We start from the raw sequence: 17,441 nt of genomic DNA on the forward strand, positions 1-17,441 counted from the left end.
TTTGGAAAATTGTTTGATTCTATATACTAAACACACCTATACCCACAGACCCAGCAATTCTACTCCTGTGTGTATACCCAAGACATATACAAGCATATTCATAGCAGCTTTATTCAGAATAGTGAAAAACTGGAAATAATCCAAATGTTCATCCATAGGAAAATACATCAATAAATTGTGGCATATTTATACAATAGAATACTACCCCAAAACACAAAAGAATGAAGCGCTGTTATATATAACAACATGAGTGAGTCATGCAGGCATAACGTTAAGAGAAATAAGCCAGACACCATATAATTATGCATTATAATTATGCATTATATGAAGTTCAAAAATAGGTAGAACTAATCTATGGTGATGCATGTAAGAACAGTGGTTTTGGGGGGATATTGACTGGAAGGGAACACAAGGGAGCCTGTTGAAGTGCTGAAAATGCCTTATTATTGTGATTTGAGTAGCAAATACATCCTGGGAGTATACATATGTAAACATTCATCAAGCAATATACCACTTAAGGTTGATACAGTTTACTGTGTGTAGGTTACAGTCAAACAAAAGAAATGAATGGACAAGTGAACAGAGGGCTCCCTGGAGTTTCCCATGCTACCACCCAAGGAAGCGGGGCTTGGAATGGGGCCCACTCTCAGGGCCTGGCATACTTAGATGATTCTCAGCACCTCTCCTGCCTGACAGGGTCCCATCTACACAGTCTGTGCACACTCAACATTTTGAGCCTGTGAGGATATACTCAGAACCCCAGACTTGGTATAAAGATTAAAAGTGGAAGCATTTGAGTAACTGAAGATACAGAAAGAAATGTTATCTGAACTTTCTTTATCTGACTAAAGCAGTGCCCTCCAAAAGTACAGCTGCCATTACTCCCCCTCAGAGGGATTTTCCAGCCAATTTACCTCCAATAGAACTTTCCAAACTTTTCCCTCCCTCACTCCCATCCCCTTGTTGAGTTTTGTAAATACACCTTTATTTCTGGTTATTCAGTGAGTTAGTCACTACTGAGCAACTTCCTGGTGTACCTGTAAATAAACTTTGTCTTTTCTCCTGTTAATTATTTGCAGGTCTCCAACCACTGGACCCAAGTCATTTTCTTCTTTCCATAGTATTCATCCCTATGTAATTCACTTATTTATATGTCTATTGTTTGCCATTTCTCCTCACTGAGAAGTTAGTTCCATATGGCAGGAATTCGTTTTACTAAGTGAGGCATTCCAAGTACCTAGAACAATGTCTGGCTTACAGCTGGTGCTTCAGATATGTTCATTAAGTTAATGAAACTAGCCTCCTATGATGATTCTGGGTGAGAGCTGAGTTTGGCTGAAAAAAGGGATCCAGGAACTGTCTGAATAGATTATTATGGCCCTGAAGCCAACAGTGATGTGCCCAGGCTTGGAAGTTTCCCCAGAAACAGAGGAAGATGGACCAGACAAATTCAGCAAACCCAGGGAAGCATTCAGCCAAGCTTCCCTCCTAGAGTGTTCCTCACTTCCTCACCTGCCATGTCTGGAGCTGGGCTGTGGACCATTTATGTGACGAAAATAAAAAGCAAATGGAGAGGGGGAGTGCCAAGCTGAGGAGGGGGGAGGCACCCGGAACACCTCTGTTTGTAGATTAGGCCAATGGCTACTGGAATGCGGAAGTTCCTCTTCTGGCCAGGGTGGTAGCTCAGGAGGAAAGGGAGGTGGCAGAAAGGAGCTGCATTCTTGCTGCATTCTTGTTGGATTACTCCTCATCTTCTCTAGGAGGAAGACTCACGCAAGATCACACACTACTGGACAGGGCTGAGCAGAATTCAGATCATTGCTGTGGCCCCACGTCCCCTCTCCCACCTGAAACCACCCAAGTGGAAATCCACCCTCCCACTTTATAAAGTGAAGGACTGAGGTTGAATGGGAGGGCTCAGCCCATTACAGGAGTACTCTACAGACTGACGGTGTAGTTGGAACTGGAGTCCAAAATCCTTGACCCTGAGAGCTGGATTGTGTCTTAGTTGGAGCCCCCTCAGTCTCTTCTCGTAGCGTCATCCCTCATCACTTGCCCTGGAATGATTCTCTCCTTCCAGTAGCAGATCCCTTTATATAATGCAGGGTCAACTTCTAGAAGATAGTCGCAGACCCAATGCAGAACTTCAGACTGCATGCCCAAGAGGATTTCAGAGCTCTTGTTGACCAAAGCCCAGAGAGGACAGATAAGTTGCCAGATCACACAATCCTGGGCCACTGTTAAGAAATAAGCAGGAAAGAAAACCTAGACCTTCTAATCCCACTTTAAAGTTCCTTCAGCCCTGAGGTTTTGTGATTTCTTGATGCTGATCCAGCCAGCTTTCCTCTACTCTAGAGCTGCTTTCATCATAAAACTCTTGTCTTGAAATGCCCAGGGTACTTTGTCTGACCACTGACAATGGCTTTAACAGCTCATTGGTCCCTCGTGGGGATAAGAATCTTCTCTAAGGCATTTGGATATATGTTCAGGAGTTTCATTCCCCTCTTTGTGGACAAATCCCCTATGCTTCTCTAAGTCATCACCTTCACACTTTCCTCCTCCCTGACCCTGTGACTGAGACCAGCACACCTACCCCTTCCCTTCTTCCAGCTAGTGCCTTCCGACCCCACACCTCCAGGCCTCCAGTGGAGGGACATGTTCCTGCCTCTGACTGGGAGGCAGAATCACAGGATATGACACTGGAAGGATGTTAGAATCAGAGTTCTGCCTGCCTCACTCTGGCAAGCTGTCTCTCCCAGACCTCAAGGGGCCGTCCCTTCTCTACTGCTTGAGGATCAGAGCAGACATCAGGGCCCTCACTCATTTACTGAGCACCTAAGGTGCATGTTTTTGGTGAGCACCAAGTGTGTAGTGGGCTCTGTGTAACACTTCACTCTATCATATAATCCTTACAAAACAGTCCAGCAAGGTAGGAATTATTCCCATTTAATAACCAGGAAGCTGAGGTTCAGAAAGTTTCTTTAATTTGACCTAGATCATACTAATAAAGTCTAAGATTAGGAATGAGACCCAAGTCTGTCTAACTAATAGCTCAAGCCAGAGGCATAAGAAGGTAGGGAGGGGGAAGGTGTGTGAAGCACCGTCTTCCATTACCTCCCCACTGCGGGACTGCAGGGTGAGTGTCACTGTGGAAATGATTCCCTATCTTTAAATCAAACCTCAGAGAGGAGAGGTCACTGGGCAAGGGAAGGCAGGAGGGTTATCTTACTGACAGCCTTTGACATGCACCCTGCCAGCTCTCAGCCTGTGCATCTGTGATCAGCTGGCTGCAATCTGGGAACTGTTTGGTCACACCTAGGCAGGTGGCCGGCCCCTCCTCCTTGGGTAGAGGAAGCAGGAAGAGGTGGATGTGAGAGGCGGTGAGAAGGCCTGCTGGGCAGTGGTGGATGGAGTGCCAGCTAGGATGGGCTCTCTCTGGGGCCTGGCTCTGCCCCTTTTTTTCTGCTGCTGGGAGGCTGGGGTTGCTGGGAGCTTTGCAGGTAAGGGGGCAAGAGAGTCCCATGGGCTTCTCTCCTGGCAGGGCTCTGGGTGTGCGTTTCTATCCTGGCAGCTCTTTGTGAGTAAGGGTAGCTGTCTTGAGCTAATTAATTAACCATTAAGCTATATGTGAAGTATTACTTGTGTTATCTAACAGAAAAAGTTCATCACCTGGCACTAGCAGAGCTGAACACTAAACACCAAGAATTACAGTAGAGAAAGATTGGCTGTTTTACTATAAGTGGTGCTATCTAGTAGAATGGGAAGCTAATGCTCAAAAGTCTGAACTATATAATGTCATGCAGGTCACAGATTATATAGGGCAAATCATGAGATACTGTGGGTTAGGGGCTTCAGGGTCGTGCTGGGAGCTAATTTGTTGGAGGTGAGGTAAGGGTCATAAATCATTTCTCTAGATCTTGAGTACACCTCGATATCTGTTCTGGGTTCATGGGAAAGTAGCCAGGGGGTCTGTCCACCTTACAGCTCAGGAACTGAAACATAACTTAGGTCAAGATGTTATCTTTAGTCTGCCAGAGATCCAGACCTTGTGATCATCAATCAGGTCCAAGCTACTGACTTCTGTTGCTGATTGTGGTTGAAAGGCTAGGTCTTTGAGGGAAGAAAGAGAGAGAGAGAGAGAGAGAGATGATTTCTAGTGCTAGGATTTAAAGGTAAATTAATCAAAGTCATAAGGACCTTCAGTTTCACTATTACTGATAAAGAATATACCAATGGCAGTGTGTCCCCTTAAGCATGTATGACGCTTCAGTCCATACAAATGAGCGATGCCACTGTGAGGTCACTGAGGGCTTGCCTTTCTGCCTGTGGGAGTGTGAGCAAGTGGGGGGCAGGGAGGTGCCAGCTTGTGGTAAACATGACTAAAGCTAAAAAACATGGCTTGACAAGACTGTAACTCCTTCAAGTTTATCCTTTAAAATACAGTTTTTGTGTGAAATATCTGACTGTCACAGACTGTTTAGAGAGGGTGAATTTGAGAAGCAGGACTTTTATGAGAGAACTAACATTGATTTACAATAGGAACTGTGCCCAGCTTGTCACATGCATCATCATTTTTTTAATGGACTATTTTTTAGAGTAGTTTTGTTCACAACAAAATTGAGCACAAAATACAGAGACATACCCCACACTCATCATCCTGTGCCAGAATGGTACCCGTGTTATAATCAATAAACTTCCATTGACAAATAATTATCATGCTGTGTTGCAGGCGGTCAAGGCCTGGCAGGTCCACTCTAGATTTAGGGAGATGGAAGAAAATGCGCAGAGCCACGGGGATGCTTGACATGTCTTTATTCATGGGTGGGCGAGCCACACACGCTGCAAGCTGTGGGTCTCTCTAGTGAGAAGCCTCTGCCTGCTTAAGTACTAGAGACAAACAAAGCCAGCAAAAAGCCAAAAAATTATATAACATAGCATGATTCTGTGCAAGCGAGCCCACTTCATGTTATGGGAACCATTTATCGAACCCAGTCTCAAGGCTATGAGAACACTACTTAACTGGCCCATTCAAGGTTATGGGAAAACTGCTTCCCTTAGTTACCCAGACACCTCAGTGAGGAAGCCAGACTGCCTTCATTTACCCTATACATGCTTTATCTTTTTTCCAGCTTAAGCAATAAAAATTTATTGAGAATTTCTGGGATGGTTATCACCTCCCAGCCTCAAGGGAGGAGCCAACACTGTAGGAAATCACTGAGAAATCATATAGTGTTCCAACAACCCTGGTGAACACAGGGAGGAGGAAATGGGTCAGTCTCCATTCATCTGAGAAGGTCTGGAAGGACAGATGCAGAGGGTACCACACATGGTACTGGGGGAGGGGAGGGGTGTGCTGGACTGCAGGCTGGCTCCTCAAACACCAGGGAAGACACAGATCTGCTTCTTCTCTGGGGGTGGAGTTCTTGGTCCATCAGGCTCATTACCTTGATGAGGCTCTCACTTCCCCAGGTTTTTAAAAAAGATTTTATTTATTTATCTTTAAATATTTTATTTTATTTTATTTTTTAGAGAAAGGGGAAGGGAGGGAGAAAAAGAGGGAGAAAAATATTGATGCGAGAAACATCTATTGGTTGCCTATTGTACATGCCCCAAGCAGGGACCGAAACAGGGAATCAAACCGGCAACTTTTCACCAACAAACTGAGCCACACCAGTCAGGGCTAAGACTTTATTTTCCTAAGATCAATGTTAGGATAGCAAAATTGAGAAGAAGATACAGAGATATCCCATATTACTCCAGTACACTACCTTTTTAATCCTCACAATAGCCCTATGAGAAGGATATGATTCTTACCCTCTCCCTCCCATTAAAAGTGAGGAGACTGAAGTTTACCAGGATTAACTAATACGTGCAGAGCCAGGTTTTGACACCACACATGCCTAACCAGTGCACATACCAACTACCTCTTGCATGCACTCTGACCAAAAGGCTTGTGCTGCACATTTTACATTTAATTTAATTTAATCTTCACAACTTTATGAAAATGCAATCTGGGAGCCAGGAGACTTGGCCAGCATCACACGGGTGGTAAGCTGCAGGGCAAGCAGCAAAGAGAGAACTCAAACTCAGGGTCCAAAGTCCACACGCTTTACTGTCCACTAGTTTGATTTAAGTTACGAAGCAGGAAAGTTGGAGCATTCTAGAGCTATGGAGGTCAGGGTGGACTTTGAGAACACCCCTGTTTTGAGGTCTTCTGTTTGAGAAGGACCCTTTGTGCATAAGAGATGTGGGTAGGGGACTGTGAAAGCCCTGGAATGAAGAGGCTGTGGGTTTGGGAAGAAGGATGACACCACGTGGCTCCTGGAAAAGGACGAAAGGGTGTCAGGGGAGGTCAGTGGTCAGATCCCAAGAACCCAAACCACTGTTTGGGTTTCAGGCTGTGTGGGCTGACCCAGAAAGTCTCTGCTTCCTTCTATTGTGTGGGGACTGAGGAAGCTCAGAGAAATATTGTGATTTTGAAAGTACATTCTTGTAAAAGCATGGTGTGGGTGTATAGTTAGACTGCACTGAACAAGGCATGAGAGCAAATGCTGTGACCTACCTAATAGGCATGTGAGTACAGCTGGAAATTCTCATTGTATTAAAATAAGTTGTGTGCTCTCAAGTGACTCTTTGAGAGGACATGGTGGGGGGCAGATGCTTAATAACCCTTGGCGGGCTTCAGAATATCAGAATTTTCCCATTTTCCTTTTTCCTCTTGGTCCTCATCACCACAGCAAGGCAGGGACTGGGGCTGTCTTTCACAGGTTTGGGGAGGCCTAGTGGCTGCCCTCACTGGTAGGAGGCAGAGTCAGGATATGAACCTTTAAATCATTAGACTCCAAACCTAGTAAGCAACAGACCTGGGACTGGAACCCAGGGTGCTTTCACCATTCAGTGGGAGACACAGGAGGACAAGCTGAGGACCTGGGGCCCTGTCCTGACACCCTTGGTAATGACCACATAGTTCTGGACCTCCTTTAGATCCTTGGGTACTTTTTGCACAGATCTTAGTAAAGACTATCTCAAATTATCAGAATTCTAAAAAAGGGGGCTTATATTTTGATCATCTTCATTCCAAGAGTAGGATTACTAGTAAAACACAGGGTGTCCCCTTAAATTTGAATTTCAGATAATGAAGTTTTTTTTAGTATGTCTCAAATATTGCATGGGAAACAAATACACATACTAAAAAAAATTATTTGCCATTAAAATCATTCCTTGTTTATCTGAAATTTAAATTCAAATTTAACTGAACATCCTGTATTTTTATTTGCTAACTCTGGCAACTCTCCCAGGAGGCTCCTTGGTCCACTTACAGAGAGAGCCCATCCCCTTTGGCAGACAGAAGAGGCACCTTTGTCAGCCTATGAAAGAGCTTGTTGTAGCCTCTCTCAGGGCAATGAGTACCCACCAGCCCTCCACTTACACAACCTGAGAGGACTTGTCAAGTGAACAGACTTGTCAAGTGTACCCTGTGGAGAAATGCTAGGAGAATCTCTCTAAAAAGTGAACTTTTACCTCACCTGATTCCCTGTCACCTGTGAAAACTGCTGGGTACATAATTTCTGGAGTTCTGGGGTTCTGTCTCTGCCATCTCAGGCACATGTTTAGGAGAGGTTTGAGCAGGTACAGGAAACTCGCCCCTTTTCCCTTGCTACAGCCCGGAGGACTCTGCCTGCTCCCCTCCCCTTTGCAGCAGCCACCACCCATACTGCCTCTGGAGGTCCCTCTCTCCTAATCCCCCAGCTACCTCTAAACACAAAACCACAGATGTTTCTTATGGTGGGAGTGTTTTTATTTCAATGGGGAAACATTTACTGGATGAGAAGAATATTGATGGGAAAGTGATAAGCATTCTTTTAGAAAGTTCTGAGAATTGAAGTCCCTGCTCTGTAGTTCTTGGCTCATGTGGATTTCTGCCTGCTTTGCTCCCCCTTGAGGCTAGATCCTGGCCCCACACAGTCCCTCTGAAGCCTTCAGACCAATAATCAACTAGATTCTGGGGTTTGCTTACCTCATGTGGGCCATCAGAGGACGTCAGTTAGGGTGATCTCAGTTCCATGGCTGTAACATGGAACTGGTCTTCCCAATACTATCTCCTTCCTTGTAAATATAGATGACCTGTGGAGTGAAGGCAACTCTCCTTCCCACCCTCTTCCCAGCAGTGCCTAGGGCATAAACATAAGAACTTCTGTGAGGTCAGTCCACTGGAACTCATGGCTCACAAAGTTATCTTACCCAACACAGGTCCCAGCACCCATGAACCTCTAGTGACAATGAACCATACAGAACTGTCTGCTGTGACTCTGGGGGTCAACACAAGCTCAGAGGGAGCTTCCCAGACTACTGGCCTTGCTGAGCCCTCTGTGTCAAGCCACATCCCTTTAGAAACTCAAACCCTGGACACCCAGACCTTTGACAGGATCTTAATACCAGCCGGCACCATCTCAGAATCAGAGACCAAGGAAAACAAAACCATATTTTCTGCAACAGAGATGAAGGCCCTCACAAAAATAATGCCTTCCAAATTCATGGTTGTGATGACTGTTCCCGTGGAGACATCAGCCACAAGTGGCAGCTCCTCAGGAGCTGGAGCGACCACAGTGGAGACTGTTACAGGCAGTGATCTCTCAGTAGCTGTCTTTGATATCCTTTGCACTGATGACAGCTCTGAAGAGGCAAAGAGGATCACAACTGACACCTTGTCATTGTCTCACACATCAGGAGAAGCCAGGGCTCTGGCCTTGGAGAGCAACTCAGTTCCAGTTATCATCAGCTCACAAACCCTGGCACCTGATGTCACTGTTCCACCTAAAGCCTACACCATCACTGACATTGCGGTTACCAATTGCAGCACTATAGAACTAGAAACAACTGCCATCATTGCTGGGACCTCAGACATAGATCATAGCCCCACAGGAGAAAAGGGGACCCTGTCCACCCCTGAGATGTCAGCTTTGCCTGACTTCACTGAAGCAAAATCATACCTCACCAGGATCATGACCTCTTCTGAGACCTTGTCAACAGCCAGCACAACTGAATCAGTCACTCCTGATACCACAGTTGAGACCCCAAACACTGCCAATAGCACCACAGAAGGAGAATCAACAGCAGCCCAGGCCACCGCCTCCAGTGGAACTTTGACAACAGTAAGCATGAACCCCTTGGAAGAAACCTTACCCCTCTCTGTTGAGACAGCAAGCCACACTAAGGTCTCAGGAGCAGTTACAATCTCCACAGAGTCTGGGTCAACAGTGGGCAAAGCGACTTCCTCTGCTGGGTCCTCAGGTATGGTCTACAGCCTTTCAGAAGTAGCCACCACCCAGAAATCCACCCACTCAGAGACTTCTACCACACACAGCACAACCAGTGGGCCTATTCTCATCAGCAGGAGCCCTCTTCCTTCTGTCCTTCTGCCTACAATCAACAGCAGCCAAGAAACTGACATGACCTCAGCCAAGACCACAGACTCAGCAAAGACCTCAAAGACAGCCAGCATAGCTGGAGGGAAGCCCCCAACAGCCACACCTACCACTGCTCAGACAAGGTGGACCGCAGAAGATACTACAGGTAACAGCAGGTTACCTGTATCCAGGTGTGATCTTGGGGATTTGGGGTTTAGAGTCTCCAGGATATCTACATGCTTAAGGTGTTGGGAGGAAGGATCTGGAGGGCCAATTCTGAGCCCTGTCTCTGATGTCTCTCCTCTTCATGACCTTCTAGTGGTTCTTGCTAAAATCAGTAACAAGCAGAGTTAGGGTGGTGTGTGGTAGACCATGAGGCTGAATGTCTGGAGAAATTGTTTGAGATCTTGGCTTTGCCCTTAACCTGAGTGACCTAGGAAAGATTCCGCTCCCTCACTGAGCCTCAGTTTCTCCACCAGTAGCTGGAGGGGGTTGCAAAGGATGAACAATGAGGTCCTCCAGCTCTGCCCTTCTATGAAGTTGACTGTTGAGTAACTAGTGTGCAACAGGCGAGGCCCCAAAGTTTATTTAGAAGACATAACCCTCACGCTCTAGAAGCCTCTGGTTCAGCCAGAGCCACACAGAGGAGTAACACGTGGGCATCTGGCCCAAGCTGCTGCCCTCTGAGCAGCTTGGACCCCATGAAATGGGGCTCACTGGATGCAATTGCTGGGGTTGGCACCATAAATGGTGACAAAATAAACTAGGTGAAGGTTTGGGAGTTCAAAGCTACATCTCTAAGACAACAGATACTACTCAGAGAAGAAGTCTTGTGTCCAAGGCTGCTTGGTCAACTCAGCTCCTGGTCAGCCTGTGGCTTCCACCTCCACTTGCCATCACTCTGTCCTCATGCTTAATCCCTGCAATATCCTCCACTTGCCCTGCCTTTCTAGGAAAGTAAAATAAAAATATTAATTACAATCACCTTGCTGAATTTCTTTTGTATTCCAGGCAGAGGTGATATAAAAGTACTTCACAACCAATGAATGTTTTCTCTGATGCCAGGCAGTGTACTATGGTCTTTGCATGTTATCTCTTCCAATTAAATGCTCAAATCCACCATATGATGAGGAGCTAGGAAAAGAATGGAAAAGAATTAAGAAGTACACATTGGTAGTTACAAAATAATCACAGAGGTATAAAGTTCAGCATAGGGAATATAGTAAATAATGTACTGTGTATGGTGCCAGGTGGGGGCTTGAAATACTGGAGGATCACTTTGTAAATTATAAGATCATCTAACTACTACACTGTACACCTGAAACTAATACAAAATTATATTAAATGTCAAATTCATTTATTTTTAAATAAAATTTAAAAGTAAAATTTAAAATGATAATTAACAAACCCATCAGTTGAAGTGGGTATTACTATCCCATTATGACAGGCGTGGAAAACAGATTTAAAGAAAAAATAGAGCAGTAGGATTCCAAATGAGAGTCTCTTTGGTGCCCAAACTCATAGTCTCCTATTGTATTTTTATTTTAAAAACCTCAATTTACAGTACATTTTTATTTTAAAATGCTTTTTAAATTTTCGTCTTTTTATTTTTTCTTTTTCTTTTTTAAATTTAATCTTTACAGTATTATTTTTTCCATTAGTATTTAGTCCTCTTATAGCTCCCTCCCCCAAGCAATCACCACACTGTTGTCCATGTCCATGAGTCCTTTTGCCTTTTTGTTCAATCTTTCCACCCCCTAACCAACCCACACACACGAAAAGCTGTCATCTATTCTCCATCTATGAGTCTGTCTCTGTTTTGCTTGTTGGACCAGTTTGTTCATTAGATTCTATGAATGAGTGAATTCTTGTGGTATTTGTCTTTCTCTGACTGGCTTGTTTCACTTAGCATAATGTTCTCCAGGTCAATCCTTACCATTGCAAAGGATAAATTTTTCTTCCTTTTTATAGCCAAGTAGAATTACGTTTGTAAACGTCCCATAGTGGTTTTATCCATTCATCTACCAATGGACACATGGGCTGCCTCCATATCTTGGCATTGTAAATAACACTGCAATGAACATACAGGTGCTTATGTTCTTTTGAATTAGTGTTTTGGGTTCCTTCAAGTATATTCCCATAAGTGGGATCTCTGGGTCAAAAGGCAGACCCATTTTTAATTTTTTGAGGTATCTCCACACTGCTTTCCACAATGGCTGCTCCAGTCTGCATTCCTACCAACAGTGAAAAAGAGTTCCTCTTTCTCCACATCCTCACCAGCACTTGTTGTTTTTTGATTTATTAATTGTGGCCATTCTGACAGGTGTTGGATTGTATCTCACTGTGGTTTTAATTTGTATCTCTCTGATGAGTAGTGACATTGAGCATCTTTTCACGTCTATCGGCCATCTATCTGTATGTCCTCTTTGGAGAAGTGTCTATTCAGGTCCTGTGCCCATTTTTTTAATTAGGTTGTTTGGTTTTTTGGTGTTGAGTTTTGTAAGTACTTTATATATTTTGGGTATGAACCCCTTATCAAATGCATCAACGAATATGTTCTCCATTCTGTGAGTTGTCTTTTTATTTTGTTGATGTTTTCCTTTGTTGTGCAAAAGCTTTTTAGTTTGATGTAGTCCCATTTGTTTAGTTTTCTTTTGTTTCCCTTGCCTGGGGAGATATATCTGATAGAACATTTCTATGAGCAATATCCAAAATTTTACTGCCTATGCTTTCTTCTAGGATTTCTATGGTTTCAGGTCTACCATTTGGTCTTTGGTCCATTTTCAAATTTTCTTCTGTGTAGTGTAAGAAGGTGGTCTAGTTTCATTTTTCCACACCTATCTGTCTAATTTGTCCAACACCATTTATTGAATAAACTATCTTTAGCTCATTGTATGTGCTTGCTTCCTCTGTTGAATATTAATTAACTATAAAGTTGTGGGTTTATTTCTGGGTTATTCTGTTCCATTTATCTATGTGTCTGTTTTTATACCAGTACCAGTCCGTTTTGATTACTATGGCCTTGTAGTATATTTTGATGTTTGGTAGTGTAATTCCTCCAACTGTGTTCTTCTTTCTTAGGGTCACTGTTGCTATGCCTTTTGTGGTTCCATATAAATTTTTAAAAGATTTTATTTATTTTTAGAAGGGAAGGGAGGGAAAAAGAGAGGGAGAGAAACATCAATATGTGCTTGCCTCTTAGAACCCAGGCATGTGTCCTGACTGGGAATTGAATCAGTGACCCCTTGCTTTGCAGGCCCACAGTCAATCCACTGAGCCACACCAGCCAGGGCTAATTTTTTTTTTAATATTTGTTCTAGTTTTGTGAAATATGTCATTGGAATCTTGATAGGAATTGTGTTGAATCTATAGATTGTTTTGGGTAGTATAACATCTTAATGGTATTAATTATTCCTATCTGTGAACATGGTATATGTTTCCATTTCTATCTTCAATTTCTTTCTTCAGTGTCTTATAATTTCCCATGTACAGGTCTTTTACCTCCTTGGTTAGGTTTATTCCTAGGTATTTTATTATTTTTGAAGCAATTGCAAATGGGATTGTTTTCTTAATTTCCCTTTCTGTTAGTTCCTTATGACCATATGAAAATACAACTGATTTCTGGTTATTAAGTTTGTATCCTGCTACTTTGCTGAATTCATTTATCAGTTCTAGTAGTTTCTTGATAGAATCTTTGGGCTTCTCTATGTATAATATCATGTCATCTGCAAATAAGACAGTTTCACTTCTTCCTTTCCAGTTTGGATGCCTTTTATTTCTTCTCGTCTGATTGCTGTGGCTAGGATTTCCAGTATTATGTTGAGTGAGAGAGGTGAAAGCAGACATCCCTTTCTTGTTCCCAATCTTAAGGGAAATGCTTGTAGTTTTTGCCTGTTGAGTATGATGCTGGCAGTAGGTTTGTCATATATGGCTTTTATTATATTAAGTATGTTCCCTCTATTACCAGTGTGCTGAGAATTTTGGGTTTTTTTTATCATAAATGGATGCTGGATTTTATTAAATGCTTTTTCTGCATCTATTGATATGATCATGTGGATTTTATCCTTCGTTTTGTTTATGTGGCGAATCACATTTATTGATATGCGAGTGTTGTACCACATTTGCCATATTTTTATCTTCCTACTGTTCTCAACTTGCAGATGGAGATGAAGGCTTCCTCCTCCTGCGACTGAGTGTGGCCTCCCCAGAAGACCTCACTGACCCCAGAGTGGCAAAGAGACTGATGCACCAGGTGAGTAGACACTTTCTGAGTCAGGAGAGTAGAAGAGAGTGAGAGATTCATGGGAACTCCCAGGAAGATCTACAGGACACAGAAGAGCAACTGTTACACTTGGGAGGAGTCTAGTTTCTTACGAAGTATTAAAAGTTAAGCCTAACAATCCCTGCCTGACTTTACTTCTGCCTGTTTTCCCTAAGTTCTGAATTCCCCTTCTTTGCTATGTAAAAAAATTATTTTCCTAACCCCCAATTTCCTCAGGCTTTTAGAAAGTCAGGCCTTCTGGGAGAAGGTCAAACATATTAATGGGCAGATAGGCAGAACTTTTGGTTGCAAGAAGCAGAAAACCAACTCATCATAGTTTTTACAGAAAAGGCAAGGTATTGACTGAGATACTTAGAAGTGACTGTTTCAGCTTCAGTTATGGCTGGATCTGGCAGCTCAAACATGATCACCAGGGTTTTCTCTTTCTCTCTCTCTCTTAGCTCTGCTCTCTTTGTTGTTCAGAGCCTCTCTCCATATGTAAGAAAAGGTGGCTGTAACAACCCTAGATTCACAAGGCACTTTCTCTCCCAAGATCTGTATATCAAACTCAGAAAGTTCTGATCTCATTGATCTACAAGGACCACCATGACTGACAGCCCAACTTGAACCACATGGAAGGGGCAGGACAGTCCCCAAAAGAAATACGGATGCTAGGCAGAAAAAAAGCCCATTGATGTATGCTGTAGATTGGGACCAAGATTGGAATATATTTGTACAAAAAATTGGGAAAATTTTCCTAAAAGCCAGATCAATGAATAAAACTTGTAGTGGTGAAATTCTGGGGTTAGGTTTTTTAGGAATGGTTGAATTTTTGGAAGGTTAAAATGGGTCAGTTCAGTCTAGCTCTTGTGCCCACATCTTGCTACCAGGGGATGGGAATATTTGGGCCCTTGAAGTTCTTGTTAGGGAGAAGGAGACCCATCAGACTCCCATAATAAGTAGTTCCCTGAACATGGTATGGAGAGTTTGAAGCAGGACAGCCAAATAAATGCCCACTGTACGTGAAAATCAAAGTAGCAAGTGTAAATCCTAGGTGGAGGGGAAAGCCAGGGTTGTGTCATATCTGAGCACCCCCCACAAACTGGAAACTATTTCAGGGGTCAGAAAGAAACTAGGGAGATAGGAACAGGTCAGGAGTGGAGGTGCAGGAACCAGGCTATTGTGGTGTTAGGCATCAGTTCTTGGGAGCTGGCTGTTGGTGTAGGGCCCAGGAGTTAGATAAATGAGAAATTTTTGAGCCACATAGATCTGGGTGTAAACCCTAACTGTGTGATACCAGGTAAGTTACTCCACATTACTCTCCTCTCTTATGAAATAAGGCTAATAGTACCTGCTTTAAAAGTTCACTGGAAGGTTTAAATGACATAATGTGCACAACCCCTAGCCCATGTCCAGCCTGTGGGAGGCTCAAGAAATATTGCTGGCTTCCTCATTTGTTCTCTCCCACTGTCCCTTCCTATACTAGGTCTGTGGGGAGCTCATAGGCCAGATGGGCTGGGATGACTCACCTGCTCTTTTTGCCCTCCAGATCCACCATGAACTGCACACCCACATGCCTCCCACCCAAGTCTCCCTGCTGCGTGTCAGGAGGGACTGAAGAACATCAGCTGCAGCCAGGCATGGCTGTGTGCCAAGAGGGGGTGCTGTGCTGCTTATGGCCTGTGACCCAAAACAGAATGAAGCCCATTACTACGGGCTACCAAGATGTACCTGGAAGGTTCCCATGAAAGGTCAGCTGGCTTAACAATTAATCCCAGATGTGGCAGTGGGACCCTGACTCACATATGCCTGAGTTGTGTGGGGAGTGGGGCTTCCTCTCTTCCATATGTCCTTGGACTTACCTTGTGTATAGATTGTCTTTCAGTAAAGAGTGACTTTAGATCACCCATCTGTTATTGACTATGTGCTTCCATCTCACAATAAAATTACACTCAGTGTGAGCCAAATGTTCTATATGGAAATGTTATATATGGAAAGCCAGGGTTGTATCATATCAATTCATTTGACCTGTGTGTTTTTGACATTTTTATGATGCATCCTCACTGCCACCTTCCTCCTTCATGCTGCTCTGGTTCTTGGTTCAGATCTGGATTACAGCACTTACTGAGACTGGCTCTGGAGCCTGTTGAACTGTGAACTACTTCAGAGCAGGAACCATATTTGTTTATCTCAGCATTTCCTGAACCTAGCAGAGTGCCTGGCCTGTAGTAAGATCACAGAGAATGTTTGTTCAATTGACTTGAAGTGCAGTTTCTAGACTTAGGCAGAATTATTTATTTATTTTTAAAATTTTTATTGTTATTCAATTACAGTTGTGTGCCTTTTCTCCCCATCCCTCCACCCCACACCAGCCAAACCCCCCTCCCTCCCCCACCTCCACCCTCCCCCTTGATTTGGTCCATGTGTCCTTTATAGTAGTTCCTGTAATCCCCTCTCCTCACTGTCCCCTCCTCACTCCCCACTGTCCATTGTTAGATTGTTCTTAACTTCAATGTCTCTGGTTATATTTTGTTTCCGTTCTTTTTATTTTTTTATATTTATTATGTTCCAGTTAAAGGTGAGATCATATGGTATTTGTCCCTCACCGCCTGGCTGATTTCACTTAACATAATGCTCTCCAGTTCCATCCATGCTGTTGCAAAGGGTATAAGCTCCTTCTTTCTCTCTGCTGCGTAGAATTCCATTGTGTAAATGTACCATAGTTTCTTGATCCACTCGTTTGCTGATGGGCACTTAGGTTGCTTCCGGTACTTGGCTATTGTAAATTGTGCTGCTATGAACATTGGGGTGCACAGGTTCTTTTGGGTTGGTGTTTCAGGGTTCTTAGGGTATAATCCCAGCAGCGGAATTGCTGGGTCAAAGGGCAGTTCCATTTTTAGTTTTCTGAGGAAATTCCATACTGTTTTCCACAGTGGCCTCACCAGTCTGCATTCCCACCAACAGTGCACTAGGGTTCCCTTTTCTCCGCATCCTCTCCAACATTTGTTTGTGGATTTGTTTATGTTGGCCACTCTGACTGGTGTGAGATGGTACCTCATTGTGGTTTTAATTTGCATCTCCCTGATGGCTAGTGATGCTGAGCATCTTTTCATATGTCTCTGGGCCCTCTGTATGTCTTCCTTGGAGAAGAGTCTGTTCAAGTCCTTTGCCCATTTTTTAATTGGGTTGTTTGTCTTCCTGGAGTGGAGTCATGTGAGTTCTTTATATATTTTGGAGATCAAGCCCTTGTCTGAGGTATCATTGGCAAATATGTTTTCCCATACTGTTGGTTCTCTTTTTATTTTAATGCTGTTTTCTTTAGCCATGCAGACGATTTTTATTTTGATGAGGTCCCATCTGTTTATTCTTTCCTTTATGTCCCTTGCTTTAGGGGATGTGTCTGTGAGGATGTTGCTGCGTGGAATGTCTGAGATTTTCCTGCCAATGTTTTCCTCTAGGATTTTTATGGTGTTACAACTTATATTTAAGTCTTTTATCCATCTTGAGTTCATTTTGTGTATGGCGTAAGTTGGTGATCAAGTTTCATTTTTTTGCACATAGCTGTCCAGATCTCCCAACACCATCTGTTGAAGAGGCTGTATTTGCTCCATTTTATTCTCCTGCCTCCTTTGTCAAATATTAATTGATCGTAAAGGCTTGAGTTTATTTCTGGGCTCTCTGTTCTGTTCCATTGGTCTATGTGCGACTTAGGCAGATTTAAAAGAAAGTCTGTAATGTTCAATTATTCTTCTGCCTATATCTCATAAATCACA

The 17,441-nt window shown here is 43.4% G+C and overlaps 1 protein-coding gene across 1 annotated transcript; it reads left to right on the forward strand.

Annotated features, from left to right (window-relative positions):
- The first annotated feature begins 3,363 nt into the window (after positions 1-3,363).
- MUC20 (mucin 20, cell surface associated) lies at positions 3,364-15,575 on the forward strand. The gene is made up of 4 exons (XM_024578161.3): positions 3,364-3,500; positions 8,251-9,573; positions 13,568-13,659; positions 15,218-15,575. Exons 1-4 carry the CDS (start codon positions 3,425-3,427, stop codon positions 15,284-15,286), a joined length of 1,560 nt encoding a protein of 519 aa, XP_024433929.1. The 5' UTR covers positions 3,364-3,424; the 3' UTR covers positions 15,287-15,575.
- Positions 15,576-17,441: the final 1,866 nt, after the last annotated feature.

The sequence above is a fragment of the Desmodus rotundus genome, chromosome 2, assembly GCF_022682495.2.
Source record: "Desmodus rotundus isolate HL8 chromosome 2, HLdesRot8A.1, whole genome shotgun sequence".
NCBI classification, from domain to species: domain Eukaryota; kingdom Metazoa; phylum Chordata; class Mammalia; order Chiroptera; family Phyllostomidae; genus Desmodus; species Desmodus rotundus.